The sequence below is a fragment of the Geospiza fortis genome, unplaced genomic scaffold, assembly GCF_000277835.1.
Source record: "Geospiza fortis unplaced genomic scaffold, GeoFor_1.0 scaffold181, whole genome shotgun sequence".
In the NCBI taxonomy this organism is placed as follows: domain Eukaryota; kingdom Metazoa; phylum Chordata; class Aves; order Passeriformes; family Thraupidae; genus Geospiza; species Geospiza fortis.
In genome coordinates, this window is record NW_005054412.1 from 1,983,019 (window position 1) to 2,004,009 (window position 20,991).

Consider the following 20,991-nt stretch of genomic DNA (forward strand, 5'->3'; position numbering starts at 1 on the left):
GGATAAGAGAATTCCAGGACAAAGACTTTTCACTGCATTTGTAGAAAGAAATACAACTGTTCTCAGAATTACTTTTTTTTGGACTCTTGTACATATGACCTGGTTTGAAGAAGTGTGGATTCCTCTCTTGTTCTGTGTGGTAACTATTGGGGTCTTATCTGGGCTCAGGAATCCACACTGCATTAGCAACATTTGCCCTCTTCCTGAAGCAACAGCTACCCTAGAACGAAGTGGAGAAGAGAGCCTTCTCCTTCAAGGGCTGCCTGGGCTGCTGGGGTGCTACCACAGGACACAGTTCCCTTTGTCGCCCCTAGTCTGGCAGGGGCTGTGAAGAGATACCCAGCTCTGAGGCAATGCCACGCAGTCCAACAAACGTTTTGAGGAAATACAGAGGGCACTTCAAAAGCCATGTCTGAGAGACAAGCCATTACTCAGATTAATGCCTTATCTAGGGCATGCTTCCCTTTGCAATACAGATGGTTTAGTTTCTACTGATTCTTTGTTTTAGAACAGGTTATAAATGCTTATGTTTTTACCACCATCTAACAAGGAGAAGGTGGAAAAATCTACCATAAGCATATTACTATGCACTATGGATTCTTGTCCTTTCTTCTCTATTAATAGCATTAGCTATTAAGTTTGAACATGATCCTGGACTTAAGGAGTCACCAGTTTAACATGCCAATTCAGATATGCTCCTAGAATAAGTGTGCTGCCATGATTAAAGTTTAAATTTCAAAAACTAATCTGAAAAAATCTAGCATAAAACCAAAGTAAGCTTTCAGTAATATGTTTGTATGCTGATCTGATTTTGGTTGTGGAGGCTGAGAGCTCTATTGCACTACTGAATAGTGATTTTTCCTCATCTGTGGATTGAGACCTCCCAGTAGTTTTCTAGAAGAAATTGCAATTTTTCATGAATGGAGAATATGTAAAACTAAGTAAGGAGCGCTACTTGTCACTGTGAGATTTGCATAATAACAGAGCTCAAATATTTTATTTTGTACTGGAATCATACTCCTTGATCACAAGCAATGACTTGCCATTGAATAGGTTAAATACAAAATTTTATCTGAATGGCAATAATTGAAACTTCTACTTTGTGTGAGAGCATTTGTTTTCATAGTCTTAATTTAAGTACTTAAATTAAGTACAGTGTCTCCTTCTGAAGCTACACCTGTGTTTGAAAGGGTCACTCTTGCAATACAATTTCCTTTGCTATTCTTAAACACTGTCTCACAATTTCCCTCTGTCCCAGGCCTTGGGGACTGAACCATGAATGTCAAAGCTCAAGGCTGTGTATGGCTTTAACATCCAAGTGCAGGTTGCCCAGTGAGGCTGTTAACCTATTTGGCTTTACCAATTGCCACTGTATCCCACAGCTGGTTTATAGAAGACAGGAGCACATTGTTTATCCTGGCCTGGGGATTAACTAAGAAGAGCAAACATTCTGAAAGCTGGGAAAAAAAAATTCAAGGCCACAGCAGGCTGAATAAGATGGTTTCTTGTCTTTTGCTACACCACCAGACTGGCAGCTACTCTATGCCCATATAAATATTCTCCAGACATGACTCAACAGAGCTGTACTCAAGGTAAATACAGAGAAAGGAAGCCAGTGCTTACAACTCTGTCATCCTGCTGCTGCTGGTGCTATGTGAGGAATATGTCTTAATTACAGTAAAAAGCCTGCTTCGCTTGCTGTGGATACAGTAGGTGGTGCCAATCTACAGCAAGGGGAAGCCATGCAGAAAAGAGTCTCCACATGCATGTCTCAACCCATTTCAAGGGGAGCAGGATCAGGAGCAATAGCCTTTGTGGAGGTGGTGCAGTACTAGTGACTGTACAGAGAGCTCTGAGAGAAAACAGAGGGGCAACTGCTTTCTGAAGGCTGGGAAAGCGAAGGAGAAAGAATTTGAACACTTACAGCATTTCTTTATTACAAATATATTTTTAATAGCATTTTTTTATTAGAAATACAAGCTTCCACTGTGAAGAAGACACTTGACTCTGGAGGGTTCAATGTCATGAAGAGCTCTTCATTTGAAGAGCTGGTAGCTCTCTAGAGTAATAGCACTTGAAAAGAGACTGAAAAACCTCAAGGTCCTGTTTAAGGTTCCTACAGGAACCCTCAATGGCTTTCACCATCACTAAAGACCACATGTAATTGATTACTTGGAGCCTCCATGTGCAAGCAAGGTGAGGAAGCAGCTTGACATAGCAGAGCCTAGCTTGTTCTGGAGCCTTAAGTGAACATGGGAGCAGCACCTGGCTTTTCAGGCTCTTGCAAATTTGTGACTACAGAAATGCCTGAGGGTTTTTAATAGATCCTTTGACAGATGCTAGTTAATTTATGTAGAGAGGTGGGTGTCAACCCCTTCTCCAGAGTACCAACTGATAGTATAAGAGGAAATGGTCTCAGGCCAGGGAAGGTTTAGATTAACTGCTCAGAAAAATTCCTTCATGAAAACAGTTTCCCAGGATTGGAACAAGCTGCCCAGGAAAAGGGTGGACTCACCATCCCTGGAGATACTTAAAAGATGTGTAAATGTGGCAGTGAGGGAAATAGTTTAGTGGTGGACTTGGCAGCGTTAGATTTGGTGACTTTTGATGATCTCAAAGGTCTTTTCCAGCCTAAAAATGATTTTGTGATTATGTGAATGCAGAACTGTCTTCTCCCTGGATGAGAGGGGACACTGAAGGCAACTCAGCAGGGAAGGGATAAATCTGAGAACCCTGTAATAAAATGTTGTCCTGAAAGTCATCTGACAATGCGGGGGGGGAGGGGGGGGGAATATCAAGCAGCTTTGTGCTAAAGAGCAGAACTGAATCTTGGAGCCCCAGTAACAACACTGCATCAGCACTACACTCCATAGGTGAAAATGAACATGGGAAAACCTTTGCAGCAAGATGATCCCATTCAGTGTTAGAGGAATGCATACAGATTTTTATCAAGAACCACACCCTTATATCAGATGGTATCTTACTATGCTGGAAAACCCATAGTGGAGTTAGTCTTCTGAATTTCCTCAATGGGATCTAAATAAATGTCCAGTTTCCTCTCACTTTCACAGTGGAAAATCCAACTGGCTGATGAAGGAATCTTTAAGATGTATCAGCTTTTGTTTTAGTGTTAAATATTGTATTTTTTAAATAATTCTGGTTTTTTCTGCCAAATTCTGCTTTTATTTTTTAATTATAAATAACAGATGCAGAGCTCCCAGTAATTTGCTGGCACATTTCATCTCTTTGGGCTGCTGGGCAACAGAAGAGTTAGAACAGTGAAAAGTTTTTGAAAACTTACCTCAGCCAGATATGTAACCATACTCAAAGTAATATCAGCAAATGCTTCGTGAAGGTAACGGCAAACCACATTTACCCAGGTAGCACAGTCCCTTGTATAGCTGTGTGTTTTATAAAGGGTCATGACATGTGCAAGATTTGATAGCTTGGGATTCTTCTCCTCCAAACAAACCTAATTAAATATAAACATCAAAACATATCAAGAACAAGGCAACTGCATTTACAGGGTTTGAGGATGTACAAAACAGCAAATGATTTTGATACCTGAGCAATCCGTTCGGCTATATCTTTACAAAACTGGTTTGGGCTGTCAAAATGCTGAATTAAATGGGGCAGGAGACACAAAACATTCAGTGGAAATCCTAGAATAAGAAAATACAGAATAAAATATAAAATATATATTCTGGACAGCAAGAGCCACAGTGATCTTTAAATTGGTGTTTCATGGAAGGTCACAGTTTCAATATAACATTAGCCATAAACTCACACAGACCCTGTCTAGTTGGTCATACCACTGGCCACACCACATTTGTCTTAAAGGGGCCTTAATTTGAAAATCCAGTATGTCATTTAGGCAACAATACTTTTGTAAAGCATGAGCTTATTTCTGCGAACACTACTGCCCATTTCTCTAAGAGATAATTTTTATCTTTTCCACTTAACTGGCTTAAGTGGACAGTCTTAACCAGTGGCATTTTCACTACAGCTACTAAAACACAAAAAGAAATTCAGTGAGCATTGATTAATAAACAACTGTTCTGGTCAGCTGCCAAGCACAGCTTCCACTGTTTTACACTGTTCAAGGTAATAAAAATGCACCAAGTTCCAAGTGCTGTAATTAGCTCAAGTGCTGTCTGGAACTGGGATTCAGATCTTCTGCACCAACTCATAGCTCAAAGTGGCTGATGAAATACCTGCAGCAGCTGTAACAGAGAGCTGTAACAAAAGCTTCTCTAGTTCAGATGGGAGTTCAGAAGTCAACTAATTGTATTTGGACACAATCTGCTTTTTGAAAAGAAAGAATTTGTTCTATGAAAATAATTTTCTAACTGTTCATTCCTTCTCATTATACATGATTAAACAAGTTGCTGAAATTAGCATTGTGGTTTCCCTACTTTTCCTTTGTATTCAGGGAAAAGGAAAGACACCTCCAGATGGTACTGCCACAGCAATTCAATATGTGAATTGCCCAACCAAAGCCTGGAACACAGGCACACACAGGTGCTTAGACATGGGCAGGCTGTTCATGGCAGTCATTCCTTTACGCTGTGTCTAGGCTTGCTATGACTTAATTGTCAAGCCTGGACATTTGTCTTAGTATCTGTGTTTCAGACCAAAGAGAGGAGTAAAAATCTGAAACAATGCAGAAAACTCTCCTCAAGAAATATAATTAAGAAGTGGCCACAACCTCAGCTAAATAACGGGGTATCTTATTTCCCTATAACCCAGGTCTCTCTCCTCACTCACTACTGTGCTATTGTATTTTATCTGAAATGTACAAGAGTTTTTGATATCTATATTTTTAGAAAAAATAACATGAAACACTAATTTAAAATCAAGCAGTTTGACATAGTCTGAAAACAATTATACAGAAAAACTGATGAAAGTAGGTAATAGAAATTTTGACATTATCTTCTTACATGTTTGCTTTGTCACCAGTCAGAAACTTTATATGATGCTAAAAACCAAAAAATTGAATGCTAAATAAGACATGATTTCTCTCCTCCAAAACCTTATGCAATGGATTAACTTTCTAGAACCAATTCATTATTTCTATGAAATTCCAAAGAACCCTCACCCAGCTCAAAGCAAAAGTACATTATGCTATATTCAAAGAGAAAGAAAAATTGCTATTTTTGGTGAATGAGGTCTGTCACCAAATGCCAATGCAACAGAAACTGAAAGAGAGGAAACCATAAGGGTTTTACCTATAGCTTGAGAGGAATCCACCATGGATATTCGAGACACTGGTGTCAGCAAACTAAAGAGCTGGAGTGTGAGGTCAGTGGTAGTAAGGGAAGTGAATCCTTTCAGGAGTAGCTGCTGAAGTCCTGAGAAGTCTGCCCATTTCAGCTGCCCTTGCAGCTTCTCTAGCTTCTCCCTGTTTTCAGCTTTATCTAGTGGCAAATGAGCCAGGAGTTTATTCAGCAATCTCAGTGCCATTAGGTACTCAAACTCAAAATCTGATTCCATCAAAGCCACAGCAACCCAGAATATGGTGGCCAGTAGGTTGGTTGGATTGTTAATATGGGATGGATCGGTGAGACTGTCCTTTAGAGAGGATGAACTTCTGGTTTTTGAGGACAGGCCTTGCTGGGTGCATGCTTGAATTCTGTCTAGTGTGGCACTGCGCGGGGGGTCCGACGACTTGTCCACATCTCCAAACTTTTTGGGTACAGAGAAGCTCCTCTGGTGTCGACTTCGTTCAGCAGTGGCTGTGTTGCCACCTGCAGGATTCATGTTCAGCTGCCCCGTGCTCTTCCGGTTTGCGGTCAGTTTGGAGTTTGATGATAAATCTGGTGAAGATGAACTGAAACCAAGATTTAAAACATCCATTACACTGTGTGGATGCATAGCTTGAAAGAGCACATATTAGATGCAAGCTAAGTATTTTTCAGACTGTAAATAAATATTTAAATGGGAGAAATAGAACGTCAAACCATCTATTGCAGCCTGCCTTCTTTTTTCCAGAAGACAGAGTCAGGCTCACAGACTTGACAGAGATGAGATTCACATGGCACTGCACCAAACCAGAGCAGGATAGCCTACAGTCTACATAGGCAAGAATGACATGGGGATGAGAAATACAGGGCTGTGGAATGACTTATGCCAATTCCCAATGGGACAGTGGCAGAACTGAAAACAACTTTGGCCTTTAAAATGCCCTCATCAATGGAGCAAGCCCTGAACTTGGCACAGCTGGCAGGAAATGCACAACTGCTTGCTGGGTAACTGTGGGCAGAAAAATCTTAAGCAGAACCACAAATATACCCCATTATCCTCAAGAAACCTGTCATGTGGTTGCCCAGGCTCTTGCCAATATAGCTCCTTCTGAAAATTTGTTGTCATTGCATCCTATCCTGCCTGTATCCTAAGATCTCTTCAAGATGTTTGCAGAAAGTGTAGGTGCTTCAATTTCAATGACTAATGCATCCTCATGGACTACCATGTGATGATCCAGACAATACCTATCAATTATGTGCACAGAGGAACTTGCTGTGTTGATACACAAAAGGGAAGTTTGTTCTGGAGAACAGTTAATTCCTGACTCTGATCCTATTCCTACCTCATACCCTATGAGTCTCTACTGTCTATAGTACTTGAAGAGAATCTTATCCTGGAATCAAGTGTCAGGGTAAAGTATATTACATCCCACTTCTTTCTGGAGTGTTTCCTACTCTTTGTTCCATCTTGCTCTTTGCTGAAATGTGCACTACAGAAAGATAAACAGCTCTTAGTTTAGGAAGCAGAAGTGTATTTATCCCTCTCTACTCTGTTCCAAGGCACTCCATGGGCTCTGCCATGGCACAGCACTCTGCCTGCTAGCTTCAGAAATGACAGCCCTGGTATTTTTACGCTGCATGTAAAGCATGGCAACTTACAGATATTTAAAAAAAAATTATTTACCTATTCTGTTGCTACTATTAGGAGTCAGATAGACATTCATCTCCCTCAGTACTATCAACAGCCATGTTACAGAGGGAGCCTGTGACTTCCCTCCATGCACAAAGGCCTACTTTCAGGCCAAGGGTTTCATAAAGATGGTCAACATGTCAAGCAAGATCCATGTCTACACAAAAATTCGCCCTAGTTTTACTGAGAAGAAACCATGATCATTTATTCCTGGGAAATACTTGACCTGAGAATGACATGCTGTATGAAACCAGCACTACAGAATCCGTGTTCCTTCCCAGATACATTTTCAGGTTTATGACACAAAGGTGCAAAAATACAATATTTTTAAAGGATGTCAAAGTAGGTTATAGCAAAGTGGCAGCAAGGTAGAATTTACAACACATTGTAAAGTTTTATTAGTTCTATCAACATTATTTCAACTATGGCAAAATTTGGCTGAAATGTGCTCATAGTCTGATTCTCAGAAGGTTACAAATGAGGTCAGTCTTATCAAAATTATTTTTTGCTGTTAGACTGCAGAGCTGCACACTTAATGTCATGAAACATTGAAAAGAATACAGTTAGAAGAACAGATTCTTACCGTGATAACACCGTCAAAAGATCACTGTTCTTCAAACAGTCAGAGAGATTGTCCACTGCAGCTTCCAAAGTAAGTAGTGCCTCCATTACATACCCCTACCAATGCAGGAGGTTAAGCATTTTAACAAAGACATTCCAAGAAGTAACATTTAAAAAATCTTCAGTTCATAAAAGGAACAGGCACCTACTGAAAATCTTTAATTTCTCCTGAAAAAAGCCTCAGCATTCATATCAAAGCCACTGCCCTGAACATTAAAATGTCCCTACAAGTATGTTTTATTTTCTGCCTCTGAATGATCTACGAAGGCACGCAAGAAGGGCACATATCTCATCAAGGGATTGGTAATGACACACTGAACCTCTGACTTGCAGGTCACTGATTTAAATTCTACACAAGCAGTTGTGACAGAGTATTACTGTCATCTTGTGGCAGTTTCATTACCTAAATAAAATATGGAGGTGATGTCAGTCTATTTCTTACTGAGAGCCAGTATTTCTCTTTATTAAGTCTTGAATCTTGCTATAAATAGTCTCTGATTGTAAAATTTCAGTCTGTTAACTAAACAGAGTGAACATCATAGTGCTGTGAAAGGTCTGTATCAAATTAAGTCAGCGTAAGCTTTGTATTATTATGGATGGTGCAGATTTCTTTACTCCTAAACATGCTAACTTCTAAGGAATGAGTTGGTGTCTACTTCACGTCATGAGATTACATCACCAGACAGATGATGGATTCCTTTAACCCAAATTAATGAAGTTGAAAAGGAAAAAAACGGTCATCATAAATATTTCATTTTGAGTGACAATTACTAAAATTTTCTAGTTATTCTCTTTAGAGCTATGTAAGATTGTAACAGCCTGATGAAGGCTTAGCTGAGATACATATGATTTCAGCAAATTCAGAAGTTTTCTACTCTTCATCACATGACTCCAGAATATATTGTTAAAATGGTAATTTCAAATTAAGTATGCATTGAATCAACAGTTCTAAGAAGCATTGTTTACATATGCATACCTGAATCTCATCTCCATGCTCTCCAATAACTTCCACCAATCTTGACAGGAGGTCAGACAATGCGTGTGCAGAAAGGGGCTGCTTTAGGGCCCTAAATATCTGGAAAGAGCGACCAGCATAATGTCTGGAAGAGCTTGAAAGAGCTGTTTGTAAAGCAACTTCACTCAGATGCTGCTCCAAATGAAAACCTAAGCAAAAGAACAGAATGTTAATTTTTTCTCTCTTTTTTTATTACAGACTTTACTGTGGGTCATAAACAGGCTGAACCTACTCTGTGAGGAGGATATACTCATTAGTGTATGTTGCAGACACTGAGAAATGGAGGTGCACAAACATCTGTGCTTTGGAGAATTTTACATTTGTTTTCCACAGAATGCAAGAAAATTAACTGAACTAACTGAAAAAAAAATTGGAGTATTAAATTGATAATCTGACTTATTTTTTTTTTTTTACAATTCCTGGACAAACTTTCAAGCCATCCAGAATTGTTGCTGGCAGCAACAGTAACTTCTGAAAACTCCCAAACCTGAAGTCAAATTGAATTAGGAGTCTTTCTGTTAGCTTCAGAAGGCTTTGGATAAGATCTTTAATATAAATACTGATGCTGCATTCTGCTTTGATCTTGGAAATTATTTAATTAGTGACTGTGCTGGTTTTCAACATGCAATCAGCACATTCCCTATGTTCTAAAAGCCATAATAAATGAAAAATAAACTTTTATTGCCAGAAGAAATTTAACAAAGTATATTTACTTAGAAGCTGTGATGTATTTTACTAACAGGACACAGAGGAGATTTTATCTGGCAGAATCAATCAAAAGGCTTTCTACCAACAGCTTTGAAGAAATATTCACTCAGGAACAGTTTAATCTAACATGATTGTTTTAAAGCAATTCTTTCATTTGTCATACATCCTTGTTAAGACATATTTACTGTGCTTCTGCATAAGCAGATGTACTAAGTCACAGGACAAACTTTAAGTGTGACCATGAGGGGAATATTTTTTTAGTTATGAAAAGAAAATATTTACTACCTGACTTGGAATCTTTAAATACAGATACAACATGGCGCAGAAAATTAGTGAGCTGTTCAGCACTCTTGGTGTTCTGATTTTTGGGAGTGATATCTTCATGGCACCAAAGTGGACCAAATGCCCTTAAAGAAATACATAACAAAGTGCAAAATTTCTTTGAGTTATCTGAAATAAATGTAATCAGTTAAAATATATAATCTATACAGGTACTTAGATATTTACAGGTCCATGACCTGGGAAACATGCAACCAAACATAATTTAAAATAAAAGTAAATAAATATTCCTATGCTGTATTTTGAAATATAAGCTATGCTGTGTAGAGAGCAGCATAAACAAATCCCTGTTTTTCAATTTAACATCATGCATAGAATCTGCTGGCTGTAGCTGGTAGTTAATATTAGTTTCACTATGCAATTTGCACTTTATGTCTAATTTTATAATAATGAAATGGGCTTCTTCTATTAGTTCATTTCTGAACATAAAACTATCGGTCAATTAAACATTTTATTTCAGTCAAGTAAGATTTTTTTTTCTGTTTATTTCTGACCCTGTAGTGTTTTTCAGTACCTACGTACTACTGTAAGTATCAATAAAAGAGAAATGGGGTCTGTAATTACTATTAGAGCTCAGTCATTTTCCTTTAAATTGCTTCATAAAAGTGTGAATTTCGAGTACAAACGTATCCTCTGCTTATCTGCATTACCTGGTTGTCAGAAACTCAATTAATTTGTTTGCTTTCTCATCTGATTCAGCAGCAGTGTCCACATCCTCAACTTCTTGTGTAATCTGTGGGAGATTTCCACTGCTGCCTCCCAGGCTGATGCTGGAGGAGGTGGAGCTGGAGCTCAAGCCGGAGTCTGGCACTGGAGAGGACTGGTATTCCCGCAGAAAGTCAAAGCCACCTGCCAGCCAAAGGGGAGGAGATAAAGATGGAATGCACTGTTGGGCCAGCTTTGCAGATGGAAGTGTCTGCCAAGCAGCTCTTTTCAGAGTCAGCAGCAGAAACCTTCCACTGGGAAACATGGGGAAAACCTGCAGAACACAACCCTCAAATACTGATGGGAGTGAAAATGCTACTTTGTTTCTAAATGTGTAGAAGGCAGAATAAAATGAAAACTATCCAAGTCAAGATTTCTGTTTTTACTGCACAAGGACAACAGTACTTGGAAAACAAATATTCCAGGAATATTCTTTACATTCAGAAGTAGGACTTTTTAAAAGTGAATTTAGAAGTTGGCAAAGTGCATGCAAAGTTCACTTCTCTGGGCTAGTCTGATATGGAAAAAAACTGCTGGGTGGAATTTTTAGAACGATTATGCTGTCCTAATTTTACAAATGTAATGGAAATCAAGACACAAGTGTGGCTTCTTTGAACAGCTTTAGTAACTGTACCCACTGGACTCATCACACAAAATATTTTCAGCATTAGGATGAAACACCTGACTAAGAGTTCTGCTAGATCAAAAGCTTGCCACAGTTTCAGAGCTAAGATTAGAAACCAAGACCTGTTTTCTTAAGGTTAGACTTCTAGTCATGTTTAGGCTGTACCTAAAACAGAAAAAAAATGTCCTTTTGAGAAAAATGGGAGCAGAACAAAATCCATTGCAAATCAGAAGACTCTTAATTTAGTTGCCTGACACTACATGGAACAAACCTGAGCTGAAGTATTTTCAGTTAGGATTCTTTGCTACAGCTACTCACCCACACTCTCACTCTTTTTATTAGCTTCTCAAAAACCAGTCAAAATATCAAGTCTTGATAACTTCTTGAAATCCAGAGGGCCAGAATCAGGGTACCAATTACATTTTTTAGGCACAAGAATGAAAACAGTTTTTCATTTTGGCAGAAAAGCAGTAATATAATTTTAATGGAAGAATTTTATTCTGTATTTAATAATTCATACATGTGCACTGGGAAAGAAACCCACCCAACTCCAGACAGGAAATTATTGTGAGATAACTTTTCACAGAAGTTATTCAGAATGAAATATCTTTGGCCAAAATAGTTCATCAATCTAGAATACCTATCCCCTCTGCTCATTACTTTAAAATAATTTTGTTGTGTCTCAGAAAAAATAGTAATAAGTTATCATGTAATATTTTTTATAAAGCCAAATTACTTATTACTTCCTAAATAACCATGGAAATAGCACTGATATGAGAATGTTTACTTTTCATTTTTCACTGTATGGTAAAGTTCCTCACCCTCTTACCGACAACTAATCCTTCACCCACAACTCTTTATCGGTTCTGTGATTCCTTCAAAATGGAACAGAACACTTGCTTTTAGTAATGTTATATGACAGCAGTAAATCTAACTAGCAGCTTCTATAAATTGGTTCCAACCAACTCCTTAAAAACAGGTAAATTGCTAGAATAATAGAACATTGACCTCAGCAGAGGTCTGAAGTAAGACTCCAAATGTAGAAAGAGATTTCAGGACAGGAATGCAATGTATCAGTGATATAAAGGAGGGTGTGTATCATGTGAAACTTAATTTAATAATGGAAAATCTGAGCTGCACATTCTTGCTCTCTTCCTGTGTCGGAATTATTTATGTATTTCTTTTAAGGGTGAGGAATGATTGTCCTCATTTAAAGTAGTTCTGGATCCCTGAGGGGGGAATCAGGAAGTTATTAGCCCCATTAATTTTAAAATACTACATTACATATTTTTGCCTTACATTAGATAACTTTTTCAATATCATGAAAAGTCGTCTAATAATAAATTGCATGCATCCCTAGGGTAGTTCACATGGAATTAGTATTAATGGGAACTGTTCATATTTGCCACTTTATTACTTTGACTTATCAAAACCTGACAGTATGATACAGTGTTCTTCTTTTCTTCATTACCTGTGTAAAGATATTCAGGTAAGTATGCTGGTTGTACTGTCAGAGTCTTGGTCTCATTCATCTCTCTGGTCTGAAGAAGCACAGATGCAATGGCTTGATAGTTGTTATTGCAAGACAATGCAATCAAAAGGTGAAGCAGTAACTTTTTACTGTGTTCAAAGACCTCTGGGCGGTAATGGTCAAGACCTAAAAAGAAAAGGTTACAGCAATCTCTGAATATGAAGTAATAATAAACAAGTTCACATTCCAGAAATAGCAAAAATTCCTAGGCAGTTCATGATAACAGTGCAAATAAACAAAAGATGTAGTATTTCCAGACATAGTTACCAGTGCTGTCACTTAAATGTACGTGTATATTTAGTTTCCAGACTGAAGTCCCACACGTGAGGTACAACGAATGAGTGGCAATACAGCTTTATGCATTGTCTCACTGCAGTTAATTTGTCAGGTCTGAAAAACCTTTAAAGATGAGGTATTCTTCATGGTGGTTGTAATTACATTGCTTACCACAGTATCTGACTTTCTAGCACATTTTTAGAATGAGTGCAAACTATAAGAGGCAGGTACAGATTTATTAAAAAGGGAACTGACAGACAAATCACTTGAAAAAGAACTTCAACTACCAGTGAGCAGCATGAGACATTAGCCCCTAACTCAGGATGCAGAACTCAAACTGAAGGTCTGATTGGTTTACACTACTGTCATCTGTAAGATTTTAAAACAGCCAGAATAGTTCAGTTACAAATACAAATAGTTCAAATTACAAATACAAGGGAAACAGATATTTCTGCACTCTGTTTTAGTGTATCGCATTTCAATTCTCTTTTAGTACCCTGCAGTATATTCAAACATACTTTCTTCTGTTTAAGAGTAGTTTCAGTTCTGAAAAAGTTAACTTTTTTTTTTCTTCAACTCCTCTCTTCTCAGGATACATCCCTCTTCAAAAAAGCAGCTACTTCATTACTCTGTGTGGCAGCAGCCAATAGATCTTTCAAGTCAGGCATTTTCTAATATACTCTAGTCATGCTGGTTCTCGTTTGGCCTGCAATAATGAAGCTGCTCATACTGCCATAGCCTGAACACTGTGTCTTTGGCTCCTAAGGGCAACTCTCCGAAGGTCCCATGACCCTTGGTCTTACTCATCTCCCAATAGCCTCCTCCAAAAGAACTGTGGCCATCCTGCCCACCTCTATTTCAGCCTAAGGTTTCTGCTCCTATTCATATTTCTCCATCTACTTCCACCTGCCAGGAAATAATGAACCCATCCTATCTGGTTTCAACATACATTTCAAAGGATAGAAAAAGGTCTTTTAGTTGAAAATAAGTTCTATATTGGCAACAGTGGTAGCTGAAATCCTATTAAACCCCAAGTTGTATAAAAGTATTGGCACAGATCTGCCAACTGGGAAATGAGAAGGACAGTTCAGTCTTTGTGCTTGGCCAGGGCTGGTCCCTTCTTTAACCTGTAAGAGTTCCAAGGAGGCTAAGCTTCTGTGACAGGGACACATTTCCATGGGAAAGGAGTCTAGTGTTCAACTATTTTCACACTAGTTGCAAAAGAGATTTTAAACAGCAGTGATTTTCATGCACTAGAGATAGGCAAGTTCAAACCAGCAGTCTGCCTGCCTGCTTCACCAACAGTACTCCAAACCATTCAATACTCTATTAAACACACAGACATTGCAAAATTCTTTCATTTTAGTATTTTCTTACTTCTTCGAATAAATTAAAGGATACCAGCTCTCCAGCTAGCCAACATACTAGTTTCTGATCTGCTTTTCAGTCAGATGCATCTGCCTGCTCACATTCCAACAGGTCAGCACGACTTAATTTTTAATTACATTCATACCTTTGGATGATATGTGGCATAACTTTCTTACAACATCACAAGAGCTCTACTGCAGAATAGAAGAAACTTCCACAGGAGGTAAAATAGCTCTAGAGAAACGGACCTTGAAGCCTAAAAGCTGTGATCTCACCACTGAACCAGTTACATTTAGTTACCAGTTACATTTAATTTTGATTTCACATTTCAGAATTGATAGTTTTTAGCCAAGGGATTGTCTCACATGGTATTACTAAATTTCTATTTATTCCTAATTAAAAATCTGTAATGTTGAACACTTACTGCACAAAAAACTAAAGGTATTTTTCTAATTGATTACCAGTATCATAACTCTGTTTCTTCATATGTTTATTTGCATGGCTCCTTGATGGCTCCTTAAAGCCATCCTCACTGTAAATGTCACATTGCTGTACTATTTCTTAAGTTCTTCATTTATTCTTGTGACGATTTCTAAGTACCAGTTTTCTCACACTTGTTACAAATCATAGTAAAGACATTGTTCGATCAGTTAATGGTTATTTGATTTGTGAAATCAATGTACTGATATACAAAACCCTATTTCACCAAAAAAATTTAAACAGAACAGTTGGTAACAGAGTAGCAGGAAAGGAGAACAAGCATCTTCTTCAACATATACTTCATTTTACCACTGTGCTGTAACATCCCAATTTAATCTCTTTTTGCCTGCTGATCAGCAGACTCTTCCCAGACTGACTGTGAATACTTAATGGTAACTATGGTGACTGAATGAGAAGTGAACTGTGATCTCAGCTATAATAAATTATTTCACAACCGCCTGTGTTTATTTGTGAACACTATTATTTATCAACCATGGAAGCTGGGGAATGGCTTTATAATGCTGAATACCCTTGTGTGCTAAAAAATTAGGCCACTCACTTTTGGTAATGTTGAATGGCAGGACAAGGAAGGTAACAGCCTTCAGATGAACTGTGCTACAGTCAGGAACAGACAGAGCCGTAGGGAAAAAGCAGTGCCTCAGTGCCCAGGTACATAAGGGAACACTCTGATGATAAAGTATTCCATCAGCAGTGAAATTAATGAAGCTTTTCTTTCCAGTGGTCTGTGTCCTACCTCCACTACCTCTGCAGTACAGCTATCCTGGCTCTCTTACAGACTATTTTTGCAAAGGCAAGAAAGCACAGGTGTGTGTAGTCCAGGTCCAAGGTATTTGTAGACTGTCATCATTAACCAAGCTGGACAAAGGCATGAGTTTCACCTCCTTTTCTTGCAAGGGCCATGCCATACATTTTTATAGAGATATTTTAGATATTTTTATATTAATCTTCAAATTTCTACACACCTGCAACACCTCTCAAATTTGGCTGAAATTGGCCAAAATATTAAAAAACGTTGAAGTTTTGAGACTAATTTACAGGCTGCAACTGCCTTGGGGTTTTTCTTTTAGGGTGGAGAGAGGAAATAATAAAACATGTAAGAAACACAGCACCACAGCTTCAGCAAAACTAAAGTAAAAGGAGGGAGTGCATTTATACTTTCTTTCTTGTTCTATTGGTCTTACCTAAAAAGAGAGCATGTAGCAATAAAGGGAGGTGAAGAGCCCAATCTTCTCTCACACTGTGATCCACTACCATCTCAGTCATGAAGATAACAGCAATATTGCACCTGGAAGTTGAATCACAACATCAGTTTCAAAGCTCTTGGAAACAGGAAAGCACAAACACGATGCTTATTTCTGAAGAAATACACAATCTATAAATTTTCAGATTTGTGGCATTTCTTCTCAATACAATTAATGCTGAAGCACTTTACTTACAGTATCAAGCAAACAAGTACCCACTACTGAAAAAAACCCCTTTATTATTGTCAATACAAATTATGTAAAATTGGAACTTCAGAATATGCATAGCCTAGTTAGAATAAAAGATCAAAGTGCTATGAATAATAGGCACAGAGGACTGGGAAAAAGAAATTTTCCTTTTCTGTTTCAGTTGTTTCATCAGTCTTATTCTTATCAGTGATGTCCTACATTGTAAATAGGCTTTCTGGTAGAAATCTGGTAGAATTGTGAGCTTTCACTGCATGTGGATTTTTGCACTGGAAATCAGCAGAAATTGACGGTATGATTTTCAGGTGTTCTGAATGGTGGGACAGTTGGATTGGTGTTGATCAACTACTAAGAGGAAGCATCTCACTGTCTGAAATGTCAGAATGAGAAACTGCTCACCTATGAAGGGGTCCCCGGGGTGTGATGGTTTCAGGGAGATAGTCCACGAGTGGTGCCCAACATCCTCCATTGTAAGGCATGGGCAGGGGATGTGGCTGTTTGGTTTCAACAATATTCAATAACCAGCTTGTATATGGAGAAACGGGATCATCTGCATGAAAAAGCATTCAAAAAAAGTGCATAAAACTCAAGTCTGATTACCTGTTTTTGCAAAATACTACAGGAAATTTTATGCTGACTATATGAGTTCAGCTGTTTGGAACAATGTGATAAGATGCCATGAGGTTTGCAAATTCCTGTGTTCAATAACAAGTGATGCATTTTTAATCCCTCTTTCATGCTGCTGGAAATTAAAGAGATTCCAGGCAGACAGCACTGAATGGTAGGAGCGGCAGCTGAATCCCTGCTGTCACTTAGTAGTGCTGGATTCAGATCACAAAGCACCTAGCAACAGACTTTCTCTTCAAAAATGAGGGAAAAGTTCAGCCAACAAAGCTGCTGTCAGAAGCCATCTGCAGCAAGGAACAGAGTACCAGTGACACATTCTTGCAACTCCTCACCACTGCCCTGCTGAGTGATGCTACAAAGGCAGAAGTTAAATGTCCTGAATTAGCAAGGAGGCATAAGGAATGCAAAAAACATCTTCAGGGTAATTTTCTTTCAACAGGGATGAATTATATCTTGGATTTCTCAAAGATGGATTTAATTTTGCTTTATTGTGACAGCTGCTGTTTGTTAATGAGTGTTAGAGTTTTGTCTCCCACCTGTTTATCTGCAATGATATGGGTCAAGTCAGTTATTTCCACCACTTACGCTCTTGTCTCAGCTGCACAGTTTTGTTCATCTCTCCTGTATTTTGATCCCTCTCATTCCTCTCAATTTTCTCACTGTTCACTTTTTATTTCTGAGGTCTGGCAGTCTGTGATACACTGCCATGGAAAGTATCCTTTCTTGGTCTGTTTTTGACATACATTCAAACATTGCCCTTTATGAATTTTTAATGAGTGTTATTTTTTGTTCTGCTCCTTCTTTTTCTGTTTTTGTTTGGTTTTTTGTTTCTTTTTTATTATGTTTTCATTTTGTTAGGCTTTTGTATTTTAGGTAAGCTTGAAACTCAGCATTTTCCTTTTCTTTCTTTTTTTTTAACAGCATGTATCTGATGCTTGTCAGCTTTCCCACGGGAAACAAAACTGTTTTGATGCCTACAAAAGTATCGGAGCTAGATTTTTCTAATGCGCATCACTTCTTAGTTTTAGAAAAACTTCTTCAGATTTCCAGATCTTCAGGACACTTTCAATGCAGTAGCTGCTTCTCCAATTATTTCTAAAATGCCAACTTTATAAATCCCATTCTCAAGTGTCAGTCTTTCAAGAAACACTTTATATCTTTATGATTACTATTTAGATTCTCTGGAGGATCATTGATCAGTTACAGATAAGAATAAAATGACTTAATAACGTAGCAAAGTATGGTATTTTCACATATTCTTAACCAAAATTAACCACATAATGTTTGTCAAATGCTTTTCACAGAAAAAGCACTGCACAGGAACTACTTATTTCTACCAATTTAAGTGTTTCACAGAAAAGTGCTTCACGAAGGTCACACCGAGACCTAGATCCTCACTTCTGTTTTCACAGTTTATGCACAGACTAAGAAAAAAAAGAAAAGAAGCACCTCGAAGGTAAACATACAATCCTTGCCTGAACAAAAACGTTTGTGTGTTGCAGAGTGGTGTGCTGTATTTATATCCTCAGCAATACATGAATATTAAAGTAGATTGGAGAGAGGGGAGAAGCCATACCACAAAATCCTTTGCAGCCTGGGCTGCCTGTCTGAGGGAGTAAGTTGGAAGTTGCATTATGTTTCTTGTAGAACGACAAGAGACATAAAAATTCCTTTCTCTTATTAGAATTCTATATAAATGTCAATAGCTAAGTAAAACGCATTTTATTTTCCTTCTAGGTATTCAGATATTTGCTAAAGGAACCCCTGTGAAAAGTACACTTTGCATAAATATTCACAGTAGTACAAAACTTGCAGGTATAGGCAGGAAAAAACATTCAGGCACTGGCTGGAGGAGGCATTCCAAAAGAGCAAAGAAAATTTCAGTATTTTTTAACTTTTTATCACTCAAGCTTTTGTCAAAACCAGGTATTTGTGAAGGCTGTTCTGATAACATAAACACTATTCTGTCTTGAAAGATTGTTCATGCAGATCAGATTAGCACCAGTGCTTCAGTTAACATCTGGTGAAGTATTTTAAGTAGCTGCAGAACTGGAAAGCCATAAAAATTCAAGACAAGTGTACTAAACCCCACTAAGTTTAAGATGTTGCACACCTTCTTATGTACTTAAACATTGGAGTTTGTACATAACACAATATTTTGTCAATACTGTGCTTCGTAATTATGAATAATAGTTGTTGGTGTAAATTATCCTATTGTATTGTATTTTACAGTCTTTGCATATTTTGCAGAAGAGTATCACCAAAAATTACTTACTAAAAATTATATAAAGTCTTTACTTCTTATGTCAAAATAATATTTCAAAATGATGTCTGCAATACCAACCCAAGACATGATGGCCAAAATAGTACTTGACCTGGCTTTAATAAGCCAGTAATCAAAGTCAATAACAAGATCTTGCCTTTTTTACATTTGTTTCACACCTAGCCAAAATCTGTAAATTGAATTCATTCCAGAAATGAAGTCAAACCATCCAGCTCTTCAGTTTTGCACTATTGTACAATAGTTAACTGGTTTTCTTTGGAATCTCTGCTGAGCACCAGTGTCCATTTACAGCCTATTTAGCAGAAATACATAAAGAACAAGAAGCATGCTCAGGAGCCCCATCTCCCCTCTAACACATGTTTGCACAATGCAGCTCAAAACTGGTTGCAGAGAGCACATAAAAGCTAATGAGGAGATAAGACTTCATATTTGGAAACTCCTGAGCCTCTTTTCATGCTCATATAACAGCACTTGATTTGGAGGGATATACTGCCAAATGGCACAACTCAAAGTGCTTGCTCTAATGCTCTTACAAGTCTTTTGCCTTGCCATGTATGAAAGGCCCAACATGTTACTCTCTGGAGGATTCTCTGCTGCTGCTTTCTGTGAAGTTCTCTGGCCTTCAGATGGGTTTGACTGAACCCAGCTTAAATGAAGTAAATTAATTAAATGAGATATGGAGGGGAAACAAGGACACTCCCTGAATGGCAATGCTACATTACTGTTTATAGACAACTTAAACTGAGAGGTTCCACTGGTCATTACAATGTTCTCCTCTCCAACCAAAACACCAGAAATTTTATGAAATTGAATGTAACTTACTTTTATCATCATCATAAGATCCTCCAGAGCTATTACTGTACCTCGATTCTAGTCGGGTATGTGCTCTGATGACATTACTGAACCTTCAAATACAAGAAAAAAAATCTTCATTAAAAACACAGACTGCCATTAAACATCTGGACTTTATGTTTACCAAAAAAAAAAAAAAAGGCATTTCCTTAAGCATTCACTTTTACACAGGAGTAGACAGCAAATGAATGTAATGCTGATTCTTTCCACATTTTTGCAGCCAGTTTCTGAGAAGTTGTACCAGTGTGCTCCTGTGTCATGAGCCTTTAAAATTTAGCCAAGGGGAACTCTCATGCTGCAAATGTGTGATTATTCTTTTTTCAGCATGGTGCTAGTAATGCCAAGGTTGTGGGTTCAATATGGGCCATTCACTTCAGAGTTGGGACTCCATGATCCTTGTGGGTCACTTCCAGCTCAGAATATTTTGTGATTCTGTGACTGACTGGAAAGTCTAAAGCCAAGCCTGCACAGGTACCAAGCAGGAAAAACTACAGCAGATCACCCTTCAAGAGGAGAATCCAGCAAATGCCAGAGCAGACCTAATAGAAAAGTTAAGGGACATGAGAGCCACAGCAAACTGCTCACAGTTGTCCTCAAATCTTAGATTCATGCTAAGCTGACTTTTTCTGATGATCTCCTTTGACTTCCTCCACCTTGTGTTCCCAGGGTAATCAGGCCTGAAGTGGAATGAGAGGAGCCACACTGACAGCTCACACACTAGTGATGATCTAAAAACATCACCATTCCTGCAGAGCTAGGAAACTAATTACAATTACCATGGATCAAACAAGACAAGACTGAAGATTTTCTAGACAAAATTCAATTCAATGTCTTACTAATGTTCACACACCTCAGTGCAGGGTATTTCACTATACATCAACATATTACATGGTTTCCAAAGCATGTGTCTCATAAGCATGCAATAAATTCCTTGTGCAGTCGACAAAAATGCATTGTCAGCCATCCAATACACAGTATTCTATGACCCTCATTATTTCATATGTCCTGGCATATAAAGTCAGTATTAATGGACATTCTAAGATTGACACACTGGTTTTGAAGTGCAGATGCAACTTGCAGCCAGCTTCAGTAACATAAATGCCAGCAATAACGTCAGGCAAATTATTTTTCATTATCTTCTGAGGTGTCTTTCAGCAG

At 38.1% G+C, this 20,991-nt stretch overlaps 1 protein-coding gene across 4 annotated transcripts in view; it reads right to left on the reverse strand.

Annotated features, from left to right (window-relative positions):
- Window positions 1–20,991, reverse strand: part of FRY (FRY microtubule binding protein) — a 159,439-nt gene that overhangs the window by 36,164 nt on the left and 102,284 nt on the right. For all 4 annotated transcript variants that reach the window (XM_005426367.2, XM_031061396.1, XM_031061397.1 and 1 more), the window contains exons 36-46: window positions 19,804–19,886; window positions 16,470–16,620; window positions 15,804–15,907; window positions 12,418–12,603; window positions 10,267–10,465; window positions 9,563–9,684; window positions 8,531–8,718; window positions 7,517–7,611; window positions 5,229–5,830; window positions 3,565–3,662; window positions 3,302–3,472 (exon numbers count right to left, since the gene is read on the reverse strand). In XM_005426367.2, coding sequence (XP_005426424.1) covers window positions 3,302–3,472; window positions 3,565–3,662; window positions 5,229–5,830; window positions 7,517–7,611; window positions 8,531–8,718; window positions 9,563–9,684; window positions 10,267–10,465; window positions 12,418–12,603; window positions 15,804–15,907; window positions 16,470–16,620; window positions 19,804–19,886 — 1,999 coding nt within the window. The remainder of the gene's footprint in view (window positions 1–3,301; window positions 3,473–3,564; window positions 3,663–5,228; window positions 5,831–7,516; window positions 7,612–8,530; window positions 8,719–9,562; window positions 9,685–10,266; window positions 10,466–12,417; window positions 12,604–15,803; window positions 15,908–16,469; window positions 16,621–19,803; window positions 19,887–20,991) is intronic.